At 33.9% G+C, this 23,382-nt stretch overlaps 1 protein-coding gene across 2 annotated transcripts in view; it reads left to right on the top strand.

Moving 5' to 3' along the window:
- The first annotated feature begins 2,577 nt into the window (after window positions 1–2,577).
- LOC126890005 (ATP-dependent translocase ABCB1-like) overlaps window positions 2,578–23,382 on the top strand; it is a 225,884-nt gene continuing 205,079 nt past the window's right edge. Inside the window, exon 1 of one of the 2 annotated variants that reach the window (XM_050658806.1) lies at window positions 2,578–2,911. In XM_050658806.1, the coding sequence (XP_050514763.1) occupies window positions 2,892–2,911 (20 nt within the window). In that variant the 5' untranslated portion in view covers window positions 2,578–2,891. Of the gene's footprint in view, window positions 2,912–5,886; window positions 5,928–23,382 lie in introns of those variants that run through there. The other variant, XM_050658805.1, reaches the window with a different exon arrangement.

Below are 23,382 nucleotides of genomic sequence, written 5' to 3' on the forward strand. Positions count from 1 at the left end.
CGCCGTGGTAATTAATCGATTTTAATTTTGCAAATTTCAAGTGAAAGGTACAGTACACTTCTATGAGCAAAAAAACTCAACTTGCTATCTGCTTTTTCAGTCCTGCAACATTAAAAAAAATTAATTATTTTTGCGAAAGCTGGATTTCAAAATTTATTTTGCAAAATCTATTAAACCCATCTTAATGAAATTTATAATGTTGTTTTACTATATCATAAAGTTTTTCTGGGTAAAATATGAAGGTCCTAAGCCTAGCATAAATCGTTGAAAAACGTAAAAGGCGAATACTTGTTTTTGTATGTTTTTTTTCGCAATTATTGCTATTTTGCAACAAGGGTGACTATTTTTAAAATTTTTAACCAATTCTATATTGTAGTAAATTTAATTATGCAACTTTTATGTCAGTACAACTTTTCTCAGAAATGAATAGTTTTAAAGTTATAATCAAAAAACCAATAAAAAAATCGAATTTTTCCTTCATATTTTGACATTTTGATTATTTAAACAATGTTCCTGACCATTTTGAGTGGGAGGATAACTCAAATATTATTATTTAAGTTATTTTCAAGCAATTTCTACAAAAAAATTTGAGTCACCTCCCAACGTTTATCTCAAAACAGATGCGCCCTGGACTATAATATGGGTACTATGATTTTGCTTAATCTCCGGCGAACGTGTTTATTTCTGCAATTGAGTACTTTCGTTTACACACAAAGCGTTCTGGGTATTTCGCTTCGGCCAATGTCCCAATAAAATGCTCACTCCGCGAGGTGGGTAATTCACGTTGTCCACATCGCAAAGTGAGTAAAAATTTCGGACATTGTCCGAATTCGGAGTTTGAGTGTAACATATATAGGGTGAGGCAGATAACTGGCCTATTAGAAATATCTCGAGAACTAAAGGCAACAGAATCATGAAAATTGGAATAAAGGGGTTTTGAAGGATGATCTATTAAATGAAAATATTTTCATCTCTTTGCAACTTCCGGTTATACCGGAAGTTGCTTATAACTTCGTTTTTTTAAATGGGACACCCTGTATATTTTTACATTTTTGGATTCTCTTCGATGTCTTCTTTCTTAAAATATGAGGTTTTGTAATATTATACAGGATACTTTAAAAGATAATTACGTTTTTTTATTAATTTCGTAGCAATATTCACACCCTGTAGAATTGTAGTAGTTTGACATCTAAAACTATACTTACGTTCAAATGATTTTTAATATACTCTACTATTGTTAAGAATCATTAGTATAGCTAAATTTTTAATTTTAGTATACAGGGTTGGTCGAAACTCGAAATGAGTATTTTCTGAGTTTTCTTAAATAGAACACCCTGTATTTTTGTATTGTAGTGAAATGATATTTTATAGTACTTTTTTATTTCTTAAGCATTCCCTATACCTAACTGCTTTAATTTGTGAGTTATTGGTGATTCAAGCTAAACATTAATTGAAAAAAAATACGTAAACTTTTATTAGGTTGGCCGTGAAAATACTCAATCCTAAATAATTTTTCAGAAATAAATACATATTAATCCAGACGGGTCCTTAAAATTACCAATAATGGTTTAGCTATCAAAATACCTACGTAGTTAAGATTGTTGGTTAGATTAACAATTAAGCACAAATTAAAGCAGTTAGGTATAGGGAATGCTTAAGAAATAAAAAAGTACCATAAAATATCATTTCATTACAATACTAAAATACAGGGTGTCCCATTTAAGAAAACTCAGAAAATACTCATTCCGAGTTTCGACCAACCCTGTATACTAAAATTAAAAATTTAGCTATACTAATGATTCTTCACAATAGTAGAGTATATTAGAAATCATTTGAACTTAAGTAGAGTTTTAGATGTCAAATTACTACAATTCTACAGGGTGTTAATTTTGCTACGAAATTAATAAAAAATCGTAATTATCTTTTAAAATACCCTGTATAATATTACAAAACCTGATATTTTAAGAAAGAAGACATCAAAGAGAATCCAAAAATGCAAAAATATACAGGGTGTCCCATTTAAAAAAAAACGAAGTTATAAAGTTCCGGTATAACCGGAAGTTGCAAAGAGATGAAAATATTTTCATTTAATAGATCATCCTTCAAAACCCCTTTATTCCAATTTTCATGATTCTGTTGCCTTTAGTTCTCTAGATATTTCTAATAGGCCCTTTATTTGCCTCACCCTGTATACGTATGTACCATATTATTTATTTCGCCGAAGCGCTGACGGTCGCAACGACGGTCACGAATTCAATGCTTTTTCCCCATCCAAAAAGTGCACAACGGCCCTAAAATTGTTTTCACTTCAAAAATGTTTCATCCCGTAAACAGATGGGTGAAGGTCAACTTAGATTCGGATCTTAGACTATCATTATTTTCAGTAGAGCACTGAATGATTGTGAGTTAAAATGGCACTTATGGCACGCCAATGGATCAGTCAAAATCTGTGCAATAAAACTTTTATGATTTCTTTTTATCACTCTTATTCATAAAGATAATTTTTTGTTTCATATTTTTAAGCCGTATATGTGTTTGTGAAAAACCTGATATCTATATCCCATTTAAATAGATTAGAAGAAACAAATTTGTATTTTGTAAAATGAATACGACATTGAGCTAGAATTAGATTTTTATTTGCTGAACAAATTTTAATTGGACCGACTTGCGTTCGTATTCGTATTTAAAAAATGAATCAGTTGTATTCGTTTTTGATATAGACAATTAGATAAATCATTCTGTCTGGCTATTAGTTTTTATGGATGCATTTTAATACTAACTAATGCCTCATGACAGACTTTATTCTACATAGTTAAGAAACTGCAATAACAATTTTATGGTTATACACAAAATAGAAGGAAAGTTGGTAGTTAGTGCAAACCGAATGCAAAATGGGAAACAAAAAAAATGAGTAAGTAAATCTTGAAAACTATTCTTTCCTACTACCTGCTTCTACTTATAGATATGCTAAGGATTTCCAAAGTTTTCACTGTATTCCTTTACTTAAACGTTGTTCTCTCCAGCTCTCTCTGTTTTACCAATCCCCTTACTGTAGTTTTCGTCTTTCTTTCGCTTCGTCCACTTTATCTCTGAAAGATCTTCGGAGTTTGCCTCTCTTCCTTCTTCCTATCGGGCTCTACTCTATTATTCTGTTTATCCAACATTTTTTTGTCTGATTTTCTGATATGTCCGTATCAGGTAAATCTATTATGTTCTATGTATGTAGCTAGTCGAGGAAATGAGGCATTTTGGCTCGCAATTTTTTCGTCCAGCATGGATTTACTTGAAATTTTCACAAACAGTAGGGAATAGTCCAAGGATCATTTTCTATATCATGCCGTTGTACGCTAAAACCTTGGGGGTGGTTGCCACCCCATCTCGGGGGTGGGAATTTTTTATTACATTCTAACCATGTAAGTCGATGTAAAAAGTAATTCTAAGAAAAAAATGTTTTTACATTTTCTTCGTAAAACTAATATTTTTCGAGTTATTCGCGCTTCAAAGTAACGGTTTTTCGTCGAAAAAATCGACTTCTTATAGGGTTTTTCTGAGAATACCTCGAAAAACATGCATTTATTCAAAAAAACTGCAGATAACAAAATTGTATCTTTTAGTAGAACAAACTAAATTCTTTTTCTATAATATCTTTAAGACCAATACAAACCGAGATACGGCATGTTAAATGTTAGCTTTTCTCGTCAAATGCATAATTTGAAATATTGAAAGCCAAATAACGGGAAAACTTTGCATTTTCGAGGAAAACTTAGAGTCCCTATTTTCAAGTATACAATTAAACCTTTCAAAAAAAAATAATCAAAAATTTCTAATATGAAAATAGAGCGATTTATGATCAAAAAAGGTCGGTGCCTGCTTTTCTCTACGAAAAAATCAGTGAAAATAACCCCCTAACTACCCTCTTAATTAAAAATTGGTCTTCACATTTCTGTAATTCCTTGTATATTTGTATTGTCAATACACTTAAGAAGTTTCACCTAATTAAAAGGTCAAATTTTAGAAAAATTGGAGTTTAAAAAAAATTAATTTTTAGCACTTTCGTATTTTTCACGTTTTACTTCCAAATATCTCCGAAAATACTGGAGATACGAAAAAAATGACAGACTACTAAATTATAGCTTTTTTAATAACTAAAATTATATTGTGCATAGATTTTCATGACAGTGAACAGTTAGCGAGATATAGCTGTTTAAAACCTCTATTTACGAGCAAACACCCCTTATTCTAGCACTTTTAACCCACCCCAATTAAAAAGTAAGGAATCTAATGGAATTTAATTTACACAGTCTTATAGTTATTCAAAAATCCTACTAAACCATTTTTGAAAAAACTTTTTATCGCCAAAAATGAACTTATACTTATAAAAATTATAATGTTCTTATGGGTGGTTTTTAAGGGTTGAAATATTATGATATTATATCCTAAAGCATAAAACAATCATTATTTTTAGCCAATCAAAACCAAATTTTACCCATATTAACGTTTACAATGTTTTTATATAATTTTTGAAAATAAGGGGTAGTTTACACCCCTAAAAATAATCGACACCCTTGAGCAGGTTATAGAATATGAAGTACAGGGTGAGATGATCCTAATCCCAAATTTTAATGTAAATCGATGCAAGCCGAAATTATTCTTTTAGGATAAGTAATTTTTTATATATAGCCCCGACAAGGGTGGTTTTAAGGGTTCAAATATTATGATAGTATATCTTAAAACATAAAACAATTATTATGTAACTAATAAGAACCAAATGTTGACAATATTAAAGTTTAAAATGTTGTTTTATAATTTTTTAAAAGTAGTTTTTTTAGGGGTCGTTTTCACCCTTAAAAAACCAAAAGCGTACAACGGCTCAATATAGAAAATGAACTAGAGGATGAAATGAGCCTAATGCCAAATTTTTGTACAAATCGATGCTGGACGAAAAAATTGCGAGGTTGTGCCATTTTTCCAGCTTCATTTCCTCGACTAAGCCTATTATATCTGAGTTCATTCCCATTATTTTCTTAATCTCATGTTATTTAGTATATCTCTGTTATTCTATCTATGTTGTTCTATCTCTGTTAGAAATTTCATCTCTGTTACCCTTATTTTGTTTTTGGATTTCTTATTTATTATCAAATTTTCATATGCAGTCTCTTGTTTGTTCTAGTCTAATTTTTATATCTTCTTCAGCTGTTCCTTTGTTAGATATTATGAAACTGAAATACTTATACTTCTCTGTTCTTTTAATATGTTTACCTTTGCCTATTTCCAGCTGTTTTATTCTCCGTTTTCATTTATTCAGTTTTCTTTAGGTTTATTTCCATTCCATTCTTTATATATTCCTGTTCCAGTTTTCTCATCATATAGCTGAAGTCATCTTCGTCTTGTGCACTATTTGGTCGTTCGCAAAACTTAGGGTACCATAGGTATTCGATTCTTACTGGTATGCCCATTCTTTCGAACTTTCTTTTTCATGGTTTCCATGGTTTGTAGTAGTCCCTTTGTCATCTTAAATAGACTGCATATTCTATTGCCGGTTTTGATAGCTACTTTTTTATTCTTTAAGAGTGCTTTTATTAATACCCGTGAAAATTTGATGTCTTCTATTGCTTGACACAGCTTGGATCTAGGTATCAAGTCTTAGGCGTTCTTAAAATCTACATAAGCCAAATGGACGGATCTATCTTGGCCATTCTTTTTTGAATGAATCAGTTGTATTCGTTTTTGATATAGACAATTAGATAAATCATTCGGTCTGGTTATGAAATAGATTGATGCATTTTAATACTAGCTAATGACTCATGACATTCTTCATTTTATATATGTAGTTAAGAAACTGCTATAACAATAATTGTTATACAAAAAATAGAAGGAAAGTTGGTAGTTAGTGAGAACGGCATGCAAAATGGGAAACAAAAAAACAAGTAAGTAAATCTTGAAAAAGTATTATTTCGTATTACCTGCTTTTACTTATTTATGTTACAGTTCAAGTTGATTATCCAGTTGGAGTTGACTCCAACTAGTTGGAGTCAACTCTAACGGCTGGTTTCAGTAAAAGTTGATTATAAATATAAAATGAAGATTTATATTCAACATTTACTAGTAAAAGTAGACTCCAACTAGGAAAAGTATACTCTTCCCAATGCCATTTAGTAAAAGTTGATTCTGATTCACACAAACAGCCGATTCTAGAAATTAAATGTTACTGAATATGTTCAAATTAGTCTAGGCTGTATCGTCGCCCCCGTTAGGTAAATTACTCCGATTCGAATTTTTTGCACAAACTTACTCAAAAAGAGATCCTTATAACAAATCTACTGGGTGCCGGGCAGTACCTTGATCGATAAATTGTTTAAACAATTTTTTTAGACAAATTCACAAAAATAATTTTTTCACTTCGAATAATTTTTTTTTAGATCATTTGGGTTATTCTGAGCAAAAAAAGGTATTTTGTGATTTTTCTCTAAAATTGATTGTTGTCGACTTATACGCGATTTAAAATTTGAAAAATGCGAAAATAGCCATTTTCAAGGCTTAATAACTCGGTTAAAATCCATTATTATGGAAGTCAGAAAGTGACCAAATCAAAGTTTATAGCCCCCTCTGCAAGATCCAGCAGACATTTTTGTCACTATTTTATTACTAAGCTTTATCTTTAATTATTAACAATGAGCGCTAAGTGCGTATTAGGCGGCCGTCAATGGTGAGTGCTAAAGAGATGCACCATTCCGGCCGTCCAATGGTGAATCTCACTCGCACTCACATTGACGGCCGCCTCAATACACGCTTAGCGCTCATTGTTGATAATTAAAAATAATATCTTATTAGTGAAATAATGACAAAAATTTCTTCAGGATCTTATAGAGGTAGCTTTAATCTTTGATTTTTTTTAGTTTCTGACTTTGATAATATACAGTATGTCCCTGTAAGTTGTATCCATATGGAAAACTTTTTTATTATTAATTTTACGAAAAAAAGTTATTCCTTATAAAAAGCTCTGCATGGTCCAAAACCTAAGATTTAACCATCAAATATCAAATTTTTTTAATATTATACGAGTTATGTCAAAAAGTTTGAATTTCACTCAAGAGTAAAGTAGCTTTATTTTTCGTAATATTGGAAATTGCTATTATGAAAAGTTGTTTGGAATTAAAAACTATATTCCAATATGTAATTACATCCTTCTAATTGAAATCTTTTTTTTTTTGAGAAATTATGGAAACTATCATTATTTTTTCAGTTATTTCAATTCTGATAACTCTTTTATTATTAATTTTACGAAAAAAAGTGATTCTTAATAAAAAGTTCTGGATGGTCTAAAACTTAAAATACAACCATCTTATATCAAATTTTATCAATTTTATACGAGGTATGTCAAAAAAGATAAATTTAGATCAAAATAAAGTACCTTTATAGTTCAGAATATTTCAATTAGAAGGATGTAATTACATATTGAAACAAAGTTTTTAATTCTAAATAACTTTTCATAATAACAATTTTCGATATTGTGAAAAATAAACGTGTTTTACTCTTGAGCGAAATTCATATTTTTTGACATACCTCGTATAAAATTGATAAAATTTGACAAAAGATGGTTGTATTTTAGTTTTTAGACCATGCAGAACTTTTTATTAAGAATCACTTTTTTTCGTAAAATTAATAATAAAAGAGTTATCTGAATTAAAATAACTGAAAATAATGTTAGTTATCCATAATTTTTCAAAAAAAAATTTTTCAATTAGAAGGATGTAATTGCATACTAGAATACAGTTTTTAATTCCAAACGACTTTTCATAATAGCAATTTTCAATATTGTGAAAAATAAAGCTACTTTACTCTTGAGTGAAATTCAAACTTTTTGACATACCTCGTATAATATTCAAAAAATTTGATATTTGATGGTTAAAATTTAGGTTTTGGACCATGCAGAGCTTTTTATAAAGAATAACTTTTTTTCGTAAAATTAATAATACAAATGTTTTCCATATGGATACAACTTACAGGGACATACTGTATAATATCGTATGAAATTTTTGCCTTTCGGACAGTTCCGGCGCCAATTACATCTTTAACCCTGTTTCAAGTAACTAGTGTCGATGTACACTAGCCCAGGGGGACCGACGGCTTAACGTGCTATCCGAGGTAGGGATGGCGGTTTTTGACAAAATACCGGTTTTCGGTTATATCGGTTTTTTTTTGCTTACGGTTTAACCTGGCGGTTATAACCGTCCAAAAAACTGGTTTTTGGAAAAACCGGTTTTCGGTTTTTTAATCCAATAGGTTACAAAGTTACATTTGCAATACACTTTAGTTTGCGATACTCCATTCGACTCGATATCATATCAATATGATCAAAATTAGTACTATCGAAAGAACATGTATTACTTTTAACACGTTTGTATATTTGTAGAATAGGTACATTTTAACTCATTTATTACTTCCTGTATGAGTGTATCGTTTTGAAAACGTAGCGAAATTCTTGGAGATTCGTATTCGTAATCAGTAATTCGATATTCATAGTCAGAACATTATTTTTGGTAATCAGAAAAAGTCATTCAACCACTTTCAATGTCAAGAGTTAAGTGTGAAAAATAGATGATGTTTGCGTCTAATTCAACCAGATCACTTCTTATGTAAATGTTATGATTACAAATACCTTTTCAAGGAAATATTATAATAAAACTTAATACTTAATTGTTTCTGGCTGATGTGAGATTGAACTTTCAATTTGCTTCTGTATTTTATATAAAATAAAATTTGAATTATGGTTTTGTTTGAAATAATTACTTGAGAATAATAATTATGAATGGGATCCAAAATAATATCTAACCTAATTTTAATCACCGTAAAAACCTAATAACCGGTTTTTACTTTAAAAAGAAAAAACCGGTTATAACCGGGACAAAAAAACAACCGGTAGAACCGGTTATTGCGAAGTAAAAAAACCGGTTTTAGGTTTAAACCGGTAGGTTTTTCCCATCCCTAATCCGAGGCACGGTGAGACGGCTCGTGTCATTATTGGAAATGAAAATGGTTTGTCTTTGGCAGGGCTCGAACACACGTGCACTGGCGTATGAGGCCAGCGATTATGCGGTTACTCCACGGCCGCTCGCTCGACTTTCACAATAATTATCTTTAACCGACTTATTAAACTTTAAAAATGGTTATTTTGGCGTTTTTCAAAATTTAAGTCGCTAATAACTCGACAACAGTCAATTTTAGAGAAAAAAGGCCCAAAGGATCTAAAAAAAATTTGTACGAAGTGAAAAAATTATTTTTGCGAATTTGTTTAAAATCATTGTTTATCGCCAAAGTCACTAAAATCATCCATTATTGTACTCATTTGCCCTCATTTTCGGCAGTAAAGTAACACTTTGTTGTATTGAAAGAAGAATGTTACTTTACCTGTCGCGATTATTAATCAAATTACCCGAGATTGAATGTAAGTGGTCAATGGCAGCAATGGATTATTTATTTGAGTGAAATTAAAATTTAGTTACTTTAATTATTAAAAATATTGTACAAAATTTATCTTATTATTAATAAAATTTATGTCAAAAAGAAAAATTCTGTAGTGTTTCGCAATTATATTCATACAAAATAAATCAAAACTTTACAGATTTAGTAATTAGGTAGGTATACAATATGCAAAAGTCATCTGTCATTACTGTCATACGAATTTTAACGACCCCCTAGAAGATACTGAAGAAATTTTTATTATTTTATTACTAAGCGGTTATTTTTAATTATTAACAATGAGCGCTAGGAGCGTATTGACGCAGCTATCAATGTGAGTGCGAGTGAGATGCACCATTGCACCATTTTGACATTTAAAAATTCAAACTTCTGTCAAACCACAAAACTGTCAAAACTTTTTTTGTAATTTATTGCTCACATGTCATCACCATGACATGTGGTGCTTTCTCCTTTAGTGGAGGTTAGCGACTACACTGGCAAATATGTCTCTGTCCAATGCGGCTCTAAACAAAGATGTTGAATCAAGGCCGGTCCAGTCTCTGATATTTCTAAGCCATGAAGTCTGGCGCCTACCGGGACCCCGTTTTCCTTCAATCCTACCCTGGATGATCAGTTGCGTGAGGCGGTACTTTTTTTTCCTCATTATGTGTCCCAGGTAGCTAACTTTTCTGGCTTTAATGATTTTTAGCAGTTCCCTATCTTTACCTATTCTCTTCAGAACATATTCGTTGGTGGTGTGGGTTGTCCAAGGTATTTAATAATAATAATAATAATAATAATAAATGTCTTTATTAGTATTCCAAAAATTATACAACAAAACAAAAATATTAATTGGTCTCTAATTTTCAAGTCTATAATTTTCAAGTCTCTTCTATAAAGCCAGAGTTCAAAGGCGTCCAACTTGTTCATCAGTGTTGTGTTGTGTCCAGGCCTCCGTTCCATACAAAAGTCTTGACCACATAGCAATGCAGAAAACGACATCTAAGGCTGATATTATCATTTTGATAAACCCCTGTCGGGCTACCTCTATTCTCGCTCTTGACTTCTTTTTTATAATTAAGTTGATTGTTGAACCAGCAACCAAGATATTTGTACTGGCTTACGTGTTCAAGCTGTTGGTGTTTCACATATTTATTGGAAGAGATAAATTTTTGTTCCTTGATATTCTTATAACTTTGGTTTTCGCAGTATTGATCTTCATCCCCATTTTTTCACAACTCTCAGTAACCCTATCCAACAGTATCTGCAGACTATGGTCCGAATCAGTCATTAATACTGTGTCATCTGCATACCGGATGTTATTTATTCTCTGCCCGTTTATCCTGATTCCTTCTGAAGAGTGCGATAAAGAGTTCGCAAATATTACCTCAGAGTAGACGTTAAAAGTATGGATGATAGCACACAACCCTGTCTAACACCTCGTTCTATTTCAATTGGCCTTGACGTATTACCATTGGTCTTTATGATTGGTGTCTGATTCCAATAAATAGCCTCTATAATTTTAGAATCTCTTTTGTCGACTCCGATGTCGTTCAATCTTTCTATCAAGGTCTTGTGCTTCACCCTATCGAACGCTTTCTCAAAATCTATGAAACAGATAAAAAGGTCTGCTTGCTGATCTTTGTATCTTTGTGCCAGAGTTTGAAGACAGAATATTGCTTCTCGTGTCCCCATACCTTTCCTGAAGCCAAATTGTTCTTGACCGGTGATCTCATCACATTTTTGATAATATATTATGTTCTGTATGATACGCAAGAAAAGCTTCAGAATGTTATTTAATAGACTTACACGGCGGAAGTCCTGGCATAATTTGGCGTTCTTCTTTTTAGGCAGTGGTATGAAGACTGATTCAAGCCATATTTTAGGGATAGTCCCTGTATTGTAAACATTATTAAATAGTCCAAGAAGAAGGTCTAAGTTTTCCTCGTTGATTAACTTCAATAGCTCAGCTGGTATTTCATCTTTTCCTACAGATTTGTTGTTTTTTAGTTGACGTCCATTAAATCCAATATTTCCTCTGTCATCCATCTTTGCTTCCGTGGTCGCTGTTTTGTGAGCATTTCAGTTGCCGTTGCAAGGGTGTGTCTGATTTCCTCCCGAAGGCGAAAGTTAAGGATGTTTAATTATATGAAAGTGTGCTAAAAAACAGTGCGAAAAAGTAATACCGCTTTAAAATACATTGTTACTTCAGACACACTTTAAACCCTTCATGTACTGATATCTATATTTACAATTTTCACACAATAAAACCTTTACAACTTTACATAATATGAGATAGAGTAGATAAAAATTATTTTTGTGAATTTGGTTAACAAAAATTGGTTAAACAATTTTTCGACCGCGGTACCGCGTGACACCCTGTGTATTTGTTATAAGGATTGTTATACGGATATATTTCTTTGAGTAAGTGTGTGCAAAAAATCGAATCAGAATTCCCTAACCTAACGGGGGCGACGTTACAGACTATACTAATAAGTAGTTGAAACGGTCAAAACAAAGAAACGCACACTCATCAAAAATGCACTTGAGATTCTCGTATAATCAACATTTACTGAATCGATCCAGGAAGAGTCAACTCCAACTAGTAAAAGTTGATTTAAATTTTTAAAATCAACTTTTACTGCTCGTTTCAGTTGGAGTTGACTCCAACTAGTTGGAGTCAACTCTAACTGAGAATCAACTTGAACTGTAACATATGTTCTAAGGATTTACATAGTTTGCATTGTATTCATTCACTCAAATCGTTCTCTCCAGTTCTTTCTGTTTTGATTTCAAACAGGGTAGGAGATGTGGTGATGTAAGCCCTGTAGTAGTCCCTTTGTCGTCTTAAATGGACTGCATATTCTATTGCCCGTTTTGATAGCTATTTTGTTATTCTTTTGGAGCGCCTTTAGTGTTCTTATTAATATTCGTGGAACTTCGATGTCTTCCAGTGCTTTCCATAGCTTTGTTCTAGGTATCGAGTCTTAGGCCTTCTTAAGATCTACATAAGTCAGACGGAGGGATCTATTTTAAGACATTCCTTTTTGAATAAACCAGTTGTATTCGTTTTTTATATAGACAATTAGATCAATCATTCGGTCTGGTTATTAGTTTGATGCATTTTAATACTAACTAATGCTTCATGACAGTCTTGACAGTCTTTATTTTATATAGTTAAGAAACTGCAATAACAATAATTGTTTTACACAAAATAGAAGGAAAGTTGGTAGTTAGTGCGAATCGAATGCAAAATAAGAAACAAAAAAAATAAGTAAGTAAATCTTGAAAAACTATTCTTTCGTATTAACTGCTTTTATTTATATTTATTTACAAATAATTTACACAGTTTTCACTGTATTGTAAATACAATTGTATGCAAGTAAATCTTAAAAAGCTATTCTTTCGTATTAACTGCTGTTATTTATATGTACTAAGGATTTACACAATTTTCACTGTATTCCTTCACTTAACCGTTCTCTTCATTTTTTTCTGTTTTGCAAGTCCCCTTACTGTAGGGTGGCCGTAAATGGTTTGGCTCAGACCGGGACATCGTAGTTACCGGGGGGGGGGGGGTCCCCCGGTGAAGTTAATCCATGGAAATGGGTTGGTTTGTGAAACAAAACTAACATTATGTTTCTTCTTATTTATTACCTACAAGGTTAAAAACTTATAAATCATAGCAAATTCGTGTTTCTTCTTACACTAACAAAAAATGGCCCACTTCCACTTTAAACTTATTTTTAGTTTGAGGGTCCTGCCTGTTCATCAGATTCTTTTTCTTTTTCATACCAAAAGTATTTTTGGGAACTACTTATTTTTCTCAATGCGTCTTTGTTTTTCAAGAGCATCTCGTAAAATTGGTCGCAGGTGTATTTAAAGTTCACTCGAACCATCAACATTGAACTCATTGTTGTTATATGAAGTCGTGATTTCTCATTTGACCACAAGTTGTTCATGATGGAAAATACTCTTTCTACGGGAGCACTAGTTCCTGGCAAACAAATAGCAAATTCGACCACTTTCAAAATAGTATCGTATGCAATATCCTTACTATAAAGCCTTGCGAATATTTGCTTCCATCGCTCTTCAACAGGAGTTTTTACTTTAGTTTTGTCCACTCTGTTCCATTCCGTTAAGTTTTCAGACACAATCTCCTTTACACACTGCCACTGGTCAAAGAGTTTGGTTTCTTCTTCATCCTCAGATATTTTCTTGATCTGTGTGACATTAAAATTAGGTAGGCTGGTCTGGATATCACTCCATGACGGAACTGTTTATAGCAAAATCCACTGCAAGTTATGTACGCCTCCGAAGCTCAGTTCCCATTTTTCTAAATAGTCAACATTTTTGTTTTTTTGAGAGTGACATTATTCGCAACACAAACACCAATTAATATTAATGATGACACTTTCACAAGTACGCTAAAACTGAGCAGCCATGCGACCGTATTCACCGAAAGAGAGACACAATACAACTGGCACTAAACTCATGCACGCACTGGCGACTAGACCTTTAGTCCCGGCGCAAATTGATCCTAAGCGAACACAACCTGGCACCTGTGAGTTGCGTAGAGAGTTCTGCGCATCCTAATATCAGTCAATACGGTGCCAGGGCCCGGATTACGTACACTCGATACGCATCGTATCCGCCATGTTTTACCGTAGCGCCTTATAGGAAAACATGACGGATACGATTCGTATCGAGTGTTCGTAATCCGGGCCCAGGTCTAGCCATGCGAACGTTTGTCATCGGCGTACAGTTTTCTGGTGTCGTGGGACGCGTGACTCAATTCTTTGTTGAGGTTTTGTTTTCGAGATGGACGTAGAAAAGCTAATAGAACTCGTTCGGAATTACTATTATTATAAACAACACTGATTGTGATTGGATTGTCGTTGCAAAAACTGCTTACCTATTACATATATTTATATCTTGTCTACATATTTTATTTTTAAGCATGAACAAGCCCGGTATGATGACACATTTTATTTGAGGGTTATGCGATATTCACAGATATGCTTAACGGTTTTTAGTAATGGATCATTTTTAATGATAATGTTGTGTAGATTTAAGAAATGAATGATATTTACAAAATTTTTATACCTATAGAAAAGGGATTACGCCATCATTTGTGACATAGTATTTCTAGGCCTGGATCCCGCGTACCAACAAAAAGTTGATTAATAGCAAGCTGAAAATTTGTTAATAGCTTAACGGTGTCTCGTCAGACAAACTTTGATGTACGGGAACACTGAAACAGGGGAAGTTTTAATCGTGGAACAGGTTAAAAATTTGGAACGTCAGACTACAAAAACGTTCCATATATTTTGTCGGACAGAACTTCCAATTGATTTGTTACCATTTCATTAAAAAATGGAAAAAATTTCATGGAAAAATTAGACTGGTGTTTATCACTAACTGGGCATTTTAATGAGTGAAACAGGAAGAACATGTCAAATAACAGGAATCATGTTTGTTAGTAATAGCAGTGTGATTTTTGCATGAGAGTTTAATGAAAGGGTAACAAATCGATTTTTTGTTCTGTCCGACAAAATACATGGGACGTTTTCGTAATGTGACGTTCCAAATTTTTAAACTGTTCCACTATTAAACCTTCCCCTGTTCCAGTGTTCCTGTACATCAAATTTTGTCCGAATAGACACCGTTAAGCTACTAACAAATTTTCAGTTTGCCGGATCCAGGTCTATAAAGTATGTTTTGCTTTTAAAATAAAAGATGTCCTTAATTTTGTGTAGGTTCATTTAATAAAAATAAAAGTTAAGTTTATGTAATACTCAAGAGGCGGAATTTCGAAGACTTGCATCATATTAAAAACATGTACCGCACGGCTCTGTAGTTAGTGTGGCTTTAGCCAATAAATCAAAGTTATGCGTTTAGAAGAGCATATTATTTGAAAAATAAGGAGTACCATAATGTGTCATAATTATAATCTCCTTTCTACAGATCAAAAAATTGTTTAGTATGTATTTCTAAATCCACACAATCATTGCAAAATGATTCATGGTAAAAAATATCTATTAATGACACTGTTATCGACAAAGTCGATCAATTTTAAACTTGGCATCATATATTTATTAGACTTTTGTTTATCGTTAAAAATGAAATGATGGTTGTGAATTGTATTTTTTGTGTAATTTAATATTTTAGCAAAAACATAATCAGCAAAAATCTTATTTAAAACATGCGAACCGTTTTTGCAATCACAATCAATGCAGTGTTTAACTTATGCTTGTTATTATAAAGGTACAGTGGAACCCCGTTAACTCGGATTAATTGGGACCGCGGCCGATCCGGGTTATCGAAAATCCGGGTTAGCCGGAGAAAATGGTAAAAATTAATAAAATATGGTATGCTTACAGATAAACTCCGTTATAATTGTCACACAGACACTGGTAAACCACGTTCGCATTCCACACAAAACCACACATACAAAGCGTCGTCAAAAGTCTCATTCTTAGCTTTATTAGCTTTGCACCGATTAAACTGTCTTTTGTTATCATTTTGAAAAAAAAAATTCTTCGATTTTAGTTCTATTTTTCTTCCAATCCGATACTGTAGATGTACCGACACCATAATATAATGCTGCAAGATTCACCTTTATCAATTCTACTTAATGCTTCTAGTTTCTTTTCCATTGTCACTACAACATTTTTACGTTTTGTTGCCCTTATAGACAAAAGACACACAAACACAAAATCTGAATAAATTTACGAACGATTACAAAACGGAAGCGAACAATAATACGACTTTACTACACATAATACCGTATACCGTCTCTGATGTTATGTTATTTAATAAAAGTGATGACTAAGACCATTGTTAAAAAAAGAATTTTAATAGTCTTTTCTAAACAATGCTAACACAGACAGTTTCAAAAAAATAAAGGATAATACAGGTGCATGTTGTTTTCGACAATGAATGTGGTGTACCATGAGTCATTTTTACTATGTTATATGTAGTTCAATCCGGTTCCATTATCTCTCAAATATTATATTACATAGAGTTGGTACAAAACCTCGTGAACCTTGAAAATGCGTATGTATAAACGAAATAAAATGAAGCCAAAAACATACGACTATTTTATTTGCTGCGAATTGCGCGACAGGGTCCCATCTGCACCCTGATTGCCCTGATATTTTCAGTAATGTCGGATTCATCAATCGTTTCGTTCGTATATTGACGTCACCAAATGAATGAATTAGGTTTACGAGATTTTGTAACAGCAATACATTTTTATTGTTGAAATGTTTGTCTGATAAAAATCGGTCCGGGTTAGCCGGAGTTCCGGGTTATCGGGGCCGACTTATCGGGGTTCCACTGTATGTAGAAATAGAATACTCAGTGTAAGATATCTTTTTATGCAGTCGCTTATGATCAAATTCGATGTTTTCGAAAGGCATACCGCTACGACTACTAGGGACGTGTAAGATATTTTTAAAACGTTACTAGTTACATGTACGGAACTACCGTTTTTTAGTTGCCTACTCAATTCAGTACAAGGATCAGATACATCAGTATTTTGTAATCAGTATTTGTACTCAGTACCACTGAGAACCGGTATCAATAGTAACCGTTACACGTTTGCACTTATTTTGCCCGTCTCTATTCGTTACGGCGACAGCCGACGGTCGGGTTAGCTTGTGATCAATATGCGCCACGCTAGAAAAATAACTGCACAGGTCACCGGTCCCACCAGCGCAGGTTGTGACTCGCTTAGGTTCAATATGCGCCAGACCTTAATGCAAGGACACACCAGGCGGCGCACGTCGAATCGACGTCGAGGCAGCGTAAAACACATGGCGCGGTATAACAGCGGCAGCTGTGCTACGATTTAAAGTATTTGTATTTCGTTGTTGCCAAATTTAGTCGCGTGTTGGCTGCTGTACGATACGATGTCTGAAAGTTATGACGATTTGTCTTTTGCAATAAATACAAGTTTATTTTATCTTAGATTAAAGAAAAAAAGAAACGCAAATATTGGGTACATCCCATCACAAAGGAACGAAATTATAAGGGATTTTTTACACATTATATTAACGATATTAATATAATAAAGACCCAGAGATGTTTTTTAATTTTACAAGAATGTCTAAATAGCTATTTGTATAACAAGGGAGAAAAGTGCTACTTTTCCTCCCGAGAATGAAGCTACTCCTCCCGAGAGGAAAAGGCACTTTACTCCCAAGTTATACATATGGTTTTTCCACCTTCCTCAAATTAATAACAAGTTATTTTTCATTTTTACTTAATTTATTTATGTAATTAACCAACAAAATTTATTAAAACTAAAACTAACAACTAGGTACAACATATCTGTCAACTGTCAAATATAAGCCAAATTAATAATATAAACATTGTTAAATCAAAATAACAATTTACTGTTTTTTACCATTCTGCCAAATACAGGGTGTTTTATAATTAAACGTTAAAATATATAGATACTTACGTAATAGGAAATAGATATTGTACAGGGCGACAATAAGTTATATTTCATGAATGAAATACCATGACGTCACTTTTACTTTTCCTCCCTAGGGAGGAAAAATATTTTTCCTCCCTAGGGAGGAAAAGTACAACTTTGCTCCCTACAATCAGGTCCGGAAAAGTATACTTTCGGTAGAGGTAGGTGGGAAAAATCTTTTCAGGAGTTATTAGTGAGTATTAAAGAGCCGTGTTCAAGAAATAACACCGTTATGAGGGAAAGCATATCACCTAAGACAAACTATTTATAACGCTAAGAGGCTGTCCATTCTATGGTACGCCACTGAGCAAATACAGGTGTTAAATTGATGTCCCTCTATTATACCCCATCTATTGGGAAATAGTGATGTTTTACAAATTAATATTAACAAAAAAATTATTCAAATTAAAGTCAAAGTACGTATCGAGCAAGACGAAAACCAGAATATACAAAATCTGAATAAGAGCAACAGTCACCTACGGATGTGAGACATGGGTGCTAAATAAAACAGAAGAAAAAATGATATAGAGTTGAGAACGGAACGTACTAAGAGCTATTTTCAGGGGAAAGAATACAGAGACAGAAGACGGCTGGCATAGAAGCACCAATCAAGAATTAAGGATGCTTTACAAGGATCCAAGTGTAACAAAATACACAAAGTCATAAAAAATCAGGTGGGCAGGTCATGTCGAGGGGATGGATAAGGAAAGAATGCCAAAGATGGTACTTCAAAGAAGACCCGTTGGGGCTAGGAGACGAGGTAGACCAAGAAAAAGACGGCAAGAAAGTTTCAGGAAGGTATAATATAGATGGAAATTACACACTGGAAAGAGGAGGTGAAAAATAGGATATAGTGGAGAAACATAGTTCAGCAATTTTTACATAGACATCAAATAAAATTATATATAAATTATTAGCGTAAACTGTATTATCTAAAATTATAAATACAAGGCCTGTAGAGCATAATAAATAAGGTCTGTTTTTTTATTATTCTGTTTGAATATTCATCAATACCCATATCCCAAATAGCTGGTCTCATCTGAATTTCATTAATTAATTTTTCTACATCTGTATTTTCCATCACAAAAACACGATCTGACAACACTCACTACAGAATTCGCTAGAAAACCGCTCATACGTGTGTGTCATACCACGATAGACGCATTTATGATATGCCGTCGAAGTCATAAAACCGATTGGCGATGGATGGGTCCCAGCATATGTCGATAGAAAGTCGCTGCATAGAAAATGTTAAGAGCGTCTGGTGTGTGTCACAGCATCAAAATATAGTAAGGGATGCGTCGCTATCGACATCTCAGCGGGGGTTCTGTCGACGTACGCCGCCCCGTCTGTGTTACCTCAGAGAATTTTGCACTTCTGTCGAATGTGCATGTCGGTAGGCGCACCTGACGGTACAGTGTACAGTCAACAAGAAAAGCTTCTCGTTCATCGCGAAGTACAGCCGATGCAACAAAACACGCATTAAGTAGCACATACACGATACATTTTCATGCACTTTTTAAAACTGTACTAGTTTTTTTTAAGCTTTTATGAATTGCGATGAAACTATTAATAAATTATTATCTTTGTTAGTAAAAATATACATTTTTTTATTTTTGCGTGAAACCGGGACATTTTAGGGAATTTTCTGAAACCGACGGGACGCCCTCAAAAGCGGTCAAAACCGGGACTGTCCCGGCCAAACCGGGACGTATGGCCACCCTACCTTACTGTAAATTTCTTCTTTCCATTTAAACCAAATAGGCGGTAGACTACCCCAGCTAATCGAAATAATATTCGAAAATATTACTCCAATCAACCAAAATAGCCATCGCTCACCCCAGCCTAGCTCAGTCTCTCAGGGTGTGTGTTCGTTTTGTCCTAATCTTAGAAATGAAGTATGAAAATTCGGAATGAAGCAAACAAAACAGTATTTTTAACTAATCATGTTTATTGTTGTCGGTCTTGACGGTCCAGTTAGCTGGGGCTCAGTCGATCGACAAGTTTAGTGGATTTGCGATTTGCGGTCGCTGGTTCGAGCCTCAGCTAGGTCATGAAATTTATAAAAGGCCAACGCCGTAGTATAAAACTCAATAGAGTCTACGGCTTGGTCTGGAATAAACTGGCGTCTGATCGACCTATGGAGGAGCGGTACGGGAAGGGATAAGGGCTTCCGGCTTGGTGATACTCCTCCATAGATCCCTACCGAAGGGCGTTGACGCCTAAGAACGGTGTATACATACATGTTTATTGTTTAATAAAGATATACTTAATAAAAAATGTGACTTATGTGCATTAACAAATATATTCAAATTCTTGCCAAAAACTAACAATTCTGGATTATACTTATGCATGGCTTGTGATGTTGGTTCGATGGTAACTTCTTGATGTCGGATAGTACCGCTGTCGACTTGTTGTAGACCAGGGCAGATGTTGTGGCCCTAGGTCCCTGCAGCTACGGTTTTTGTGGTGTCGTAGATGTTGGGTGCTGCTGTCTGTCTAGAGATGCATCTTTGTTTAAGTTGTCAGACATCTAGTAGTGCATCGCCGGCGATGGGCTTCATGCTCCCGAAAGGAGAAAAGTAGATTTTATCCAAAAACTAGAAGAATAAAGCGTATAAGTGACAATCAAAAAGCTAATAACCAAATTGTGCCAAGTCTGCCATTCTTTTAAGAAATAATCAAAAAGAGTAGCAGGTGACAAGAATAAATTAAATGGAATTAAGATTGAATAGTACTAGTTAAAATTTGATTACTAAACGTGCATATACAGGGTGAGGCAAATAAAGGGCCTATTAGAAATATCTCGAGAACTAAAGGCAACAGAATCATGAAAATTGGAACAAAGGGGTTTTGAAGGATGATCTATTAAATGAAAATATTTTTTATCTCTTTGCAACTTCCGGTTATACCGGAAGTTGCTTATAACTTCGTTTTTTTTTTAATGGGACACAATGGGTAGCAAAATTAACATCCTGTTGAATTGTAGTAGTTAGACATCTAAAACTCTACTTACGTTCAAATGATTTTTTATATACTCTACTATTGTTGAGAATCATTGGTATAGCTAATTTTTTAAGTTTAATATACAGGGTTGGTCGAAACTCGGAAGCAGTATTTTCTGAGTTTTCTTAAATGGAACACCCTGTATTTTAGTATTGTAATGAAATGATATTTTATGGTACTTTATTATTTCTTAAGCGTTCCCTATACCTAACGGCTTTAATTTGTGCTTAATTGTTAATCGCACCAACAATCTCGCACAATAGTCTTTGTTTGAATTTCGAACGAGACAGTCGATATTACCAGCTTGCTTATCTATAGTTAAATATAAATACAAAAATAAAAATCCAGTTTTTGTGGTGAAACAAATTAAACGATTGTTAATGGGACCCAAAAAGCGAAAATGGATTCCGCTTCGACGGCGATAAATCGGAATATTCTGCAATCTAACGAACCTATGCAATGCGACGCAATGGGTACTAGTCAGCAGCCAGTGGCGTACGCTCCAAAATACCAAATGTGCACTGATCAACAATTACAAGGTAATATGCAAATTTCTCAACCATTAAACACATCTTACTCTCAACCCTTAAAGCAACCCCAATATACTAACCCACCTTCCACCTCATTAAATCAAACCGAATGGAAAACAGTCGAAAACTCCAACAAAAGACATCGAACTAGTCCAGACAAAAGAATTGTAAAGCAAACAAAAATAAACGATTACTGGCTGAACTCGCCGACTACCACTTCTAACAGATTCGAGGCACTTAATAGCGAGTCAAAAGATGATGAAATAAATGACAATGAAAGCACAAGTGAAAAAGAGAAAATAACCAAATCGCCTCCAATATTTATTAAGGGGGTTAAACACATACCCCCACTTATCGAATTACTAAACCAAATTGCTGAAAATAATTACGAATTAAAAGTTCTTAGCTCCGATCAAGTTAAACTTCAGCCAAAATCTGCTGACTACTATAGTACAATAACAAAAGCCCTATCGGAAAAAAAGACAGAGTTTCATACTTATCAAATAAAAAACGAGCGCAGTTTCAGGGTTGTTCTTAAGAACATGCATTACTCGATGGACAAAAATCTTATAAAAAAGGAAATAGAAGAGAAAGGCCACACTGTTAGAAACATTTGGAACATCAAACACCCTAAAACTAAAGATCAGCTATCACTATTTTTCGTCGACTTGGAACCTTCTGATAATAATAGAAATATATATGACATTGAGTTCCTATTAAACCATAAGATTAAAATTGAACCACCATACCAGAAAAGAGAGATACCACAATGTTCTAGATGTCAACGATACGGACATACCAAATCATACTGCCACCTTAGACCACGATGTGTAAAGTGCACAGGGGATCATGCAACAGAGCAATGCACTAATAAAGAAAGAAGTGCCAACGTCAAGTGTGTACTCTGCGAGGGAGACCACCCAGCAAACTACAAAGGTTGCAGGGTATACAAGGAGCTACAAACGAAAAAATTCCCAACGATTAGACCCAGGCCTAGCATGCCAATTAATCATGCACAACATGTCCAAGCAGGAGTTACCTACGCCCAAATCGTTAATAACTCACAACAAATTACGAATAGTAATACAAACCAAACAGAAGTAATTACTACCAATACTCCCGCCTCAAATGACATGGCTGAACTAAAGAATATGTTAAAAGTCCTGATGGAACAAATGGGTACACTGTTAAACCTTCTCACCACCGTCGTCACTAAATTAACAAAATGATCAAATTCTTGAAAATAGCTATTTGGAATGCCAACGGGCTAACAAATCATGCTCAAGAAGTTAAAGCTTTTATACTAATACACAACATCGACATAATGTTAATATCTGAAACACACTTTACAAATAGAAGCTATCTGAGAATTCCCAACTATGCAATATATAACACCAAACATCCAGATGGCACTGCACATGGAGGAACTGCAATCATAATTAAGTCATCTATAAAACACCACGAGTTAAATAAGTTTAAAAGAGACTATATACAAGCAACAAGTATTAGCATAGAAGACTGGAACGGTCCTTTAACAGTAACTGCAATATATAGTCCACCACGACATACTATAGCCAAAAATCAATACCAAGAATTCTTCAACACTCTTGGAAACAGGTTTCTAGCAGGCGGCGATTATAACGCAAAACACACTCACTGGGGATCCAGGCTAATAACTCCGAAAGGTAGGCAATTATACATGGCAATGGAAACCAACAACCTTAAATACATATCTACTGGCGAACCCACATACTGGCCCACAGACACAAACAAAATTCCAGATTTGGTTGATTTCTGTGTGACTAAAGGAATACCACTTGAATCCCAGACAGCACAATCTTGTTTCGATCTTTCATCCGACCACTCTCCTGTCTTGGTCATGATATCTACGAATATCCTCGAAAC

The sequence above is a fragment of the Diabrotica virgifera genome, chromosome 8 (genome assembly GCF_917563875.1).
Source record: "Diabrotica virgifera virgifera chromosome 8, PGI_DIABVI_V3a".
NCBI classification, from domain to species: domain Eukaryota; kingdom Metazoa; phylum Arthropoda; class Insecta; order Coleoptera; family Chrysomelidae; genus Diabrotica; species Diabrotica virgifera.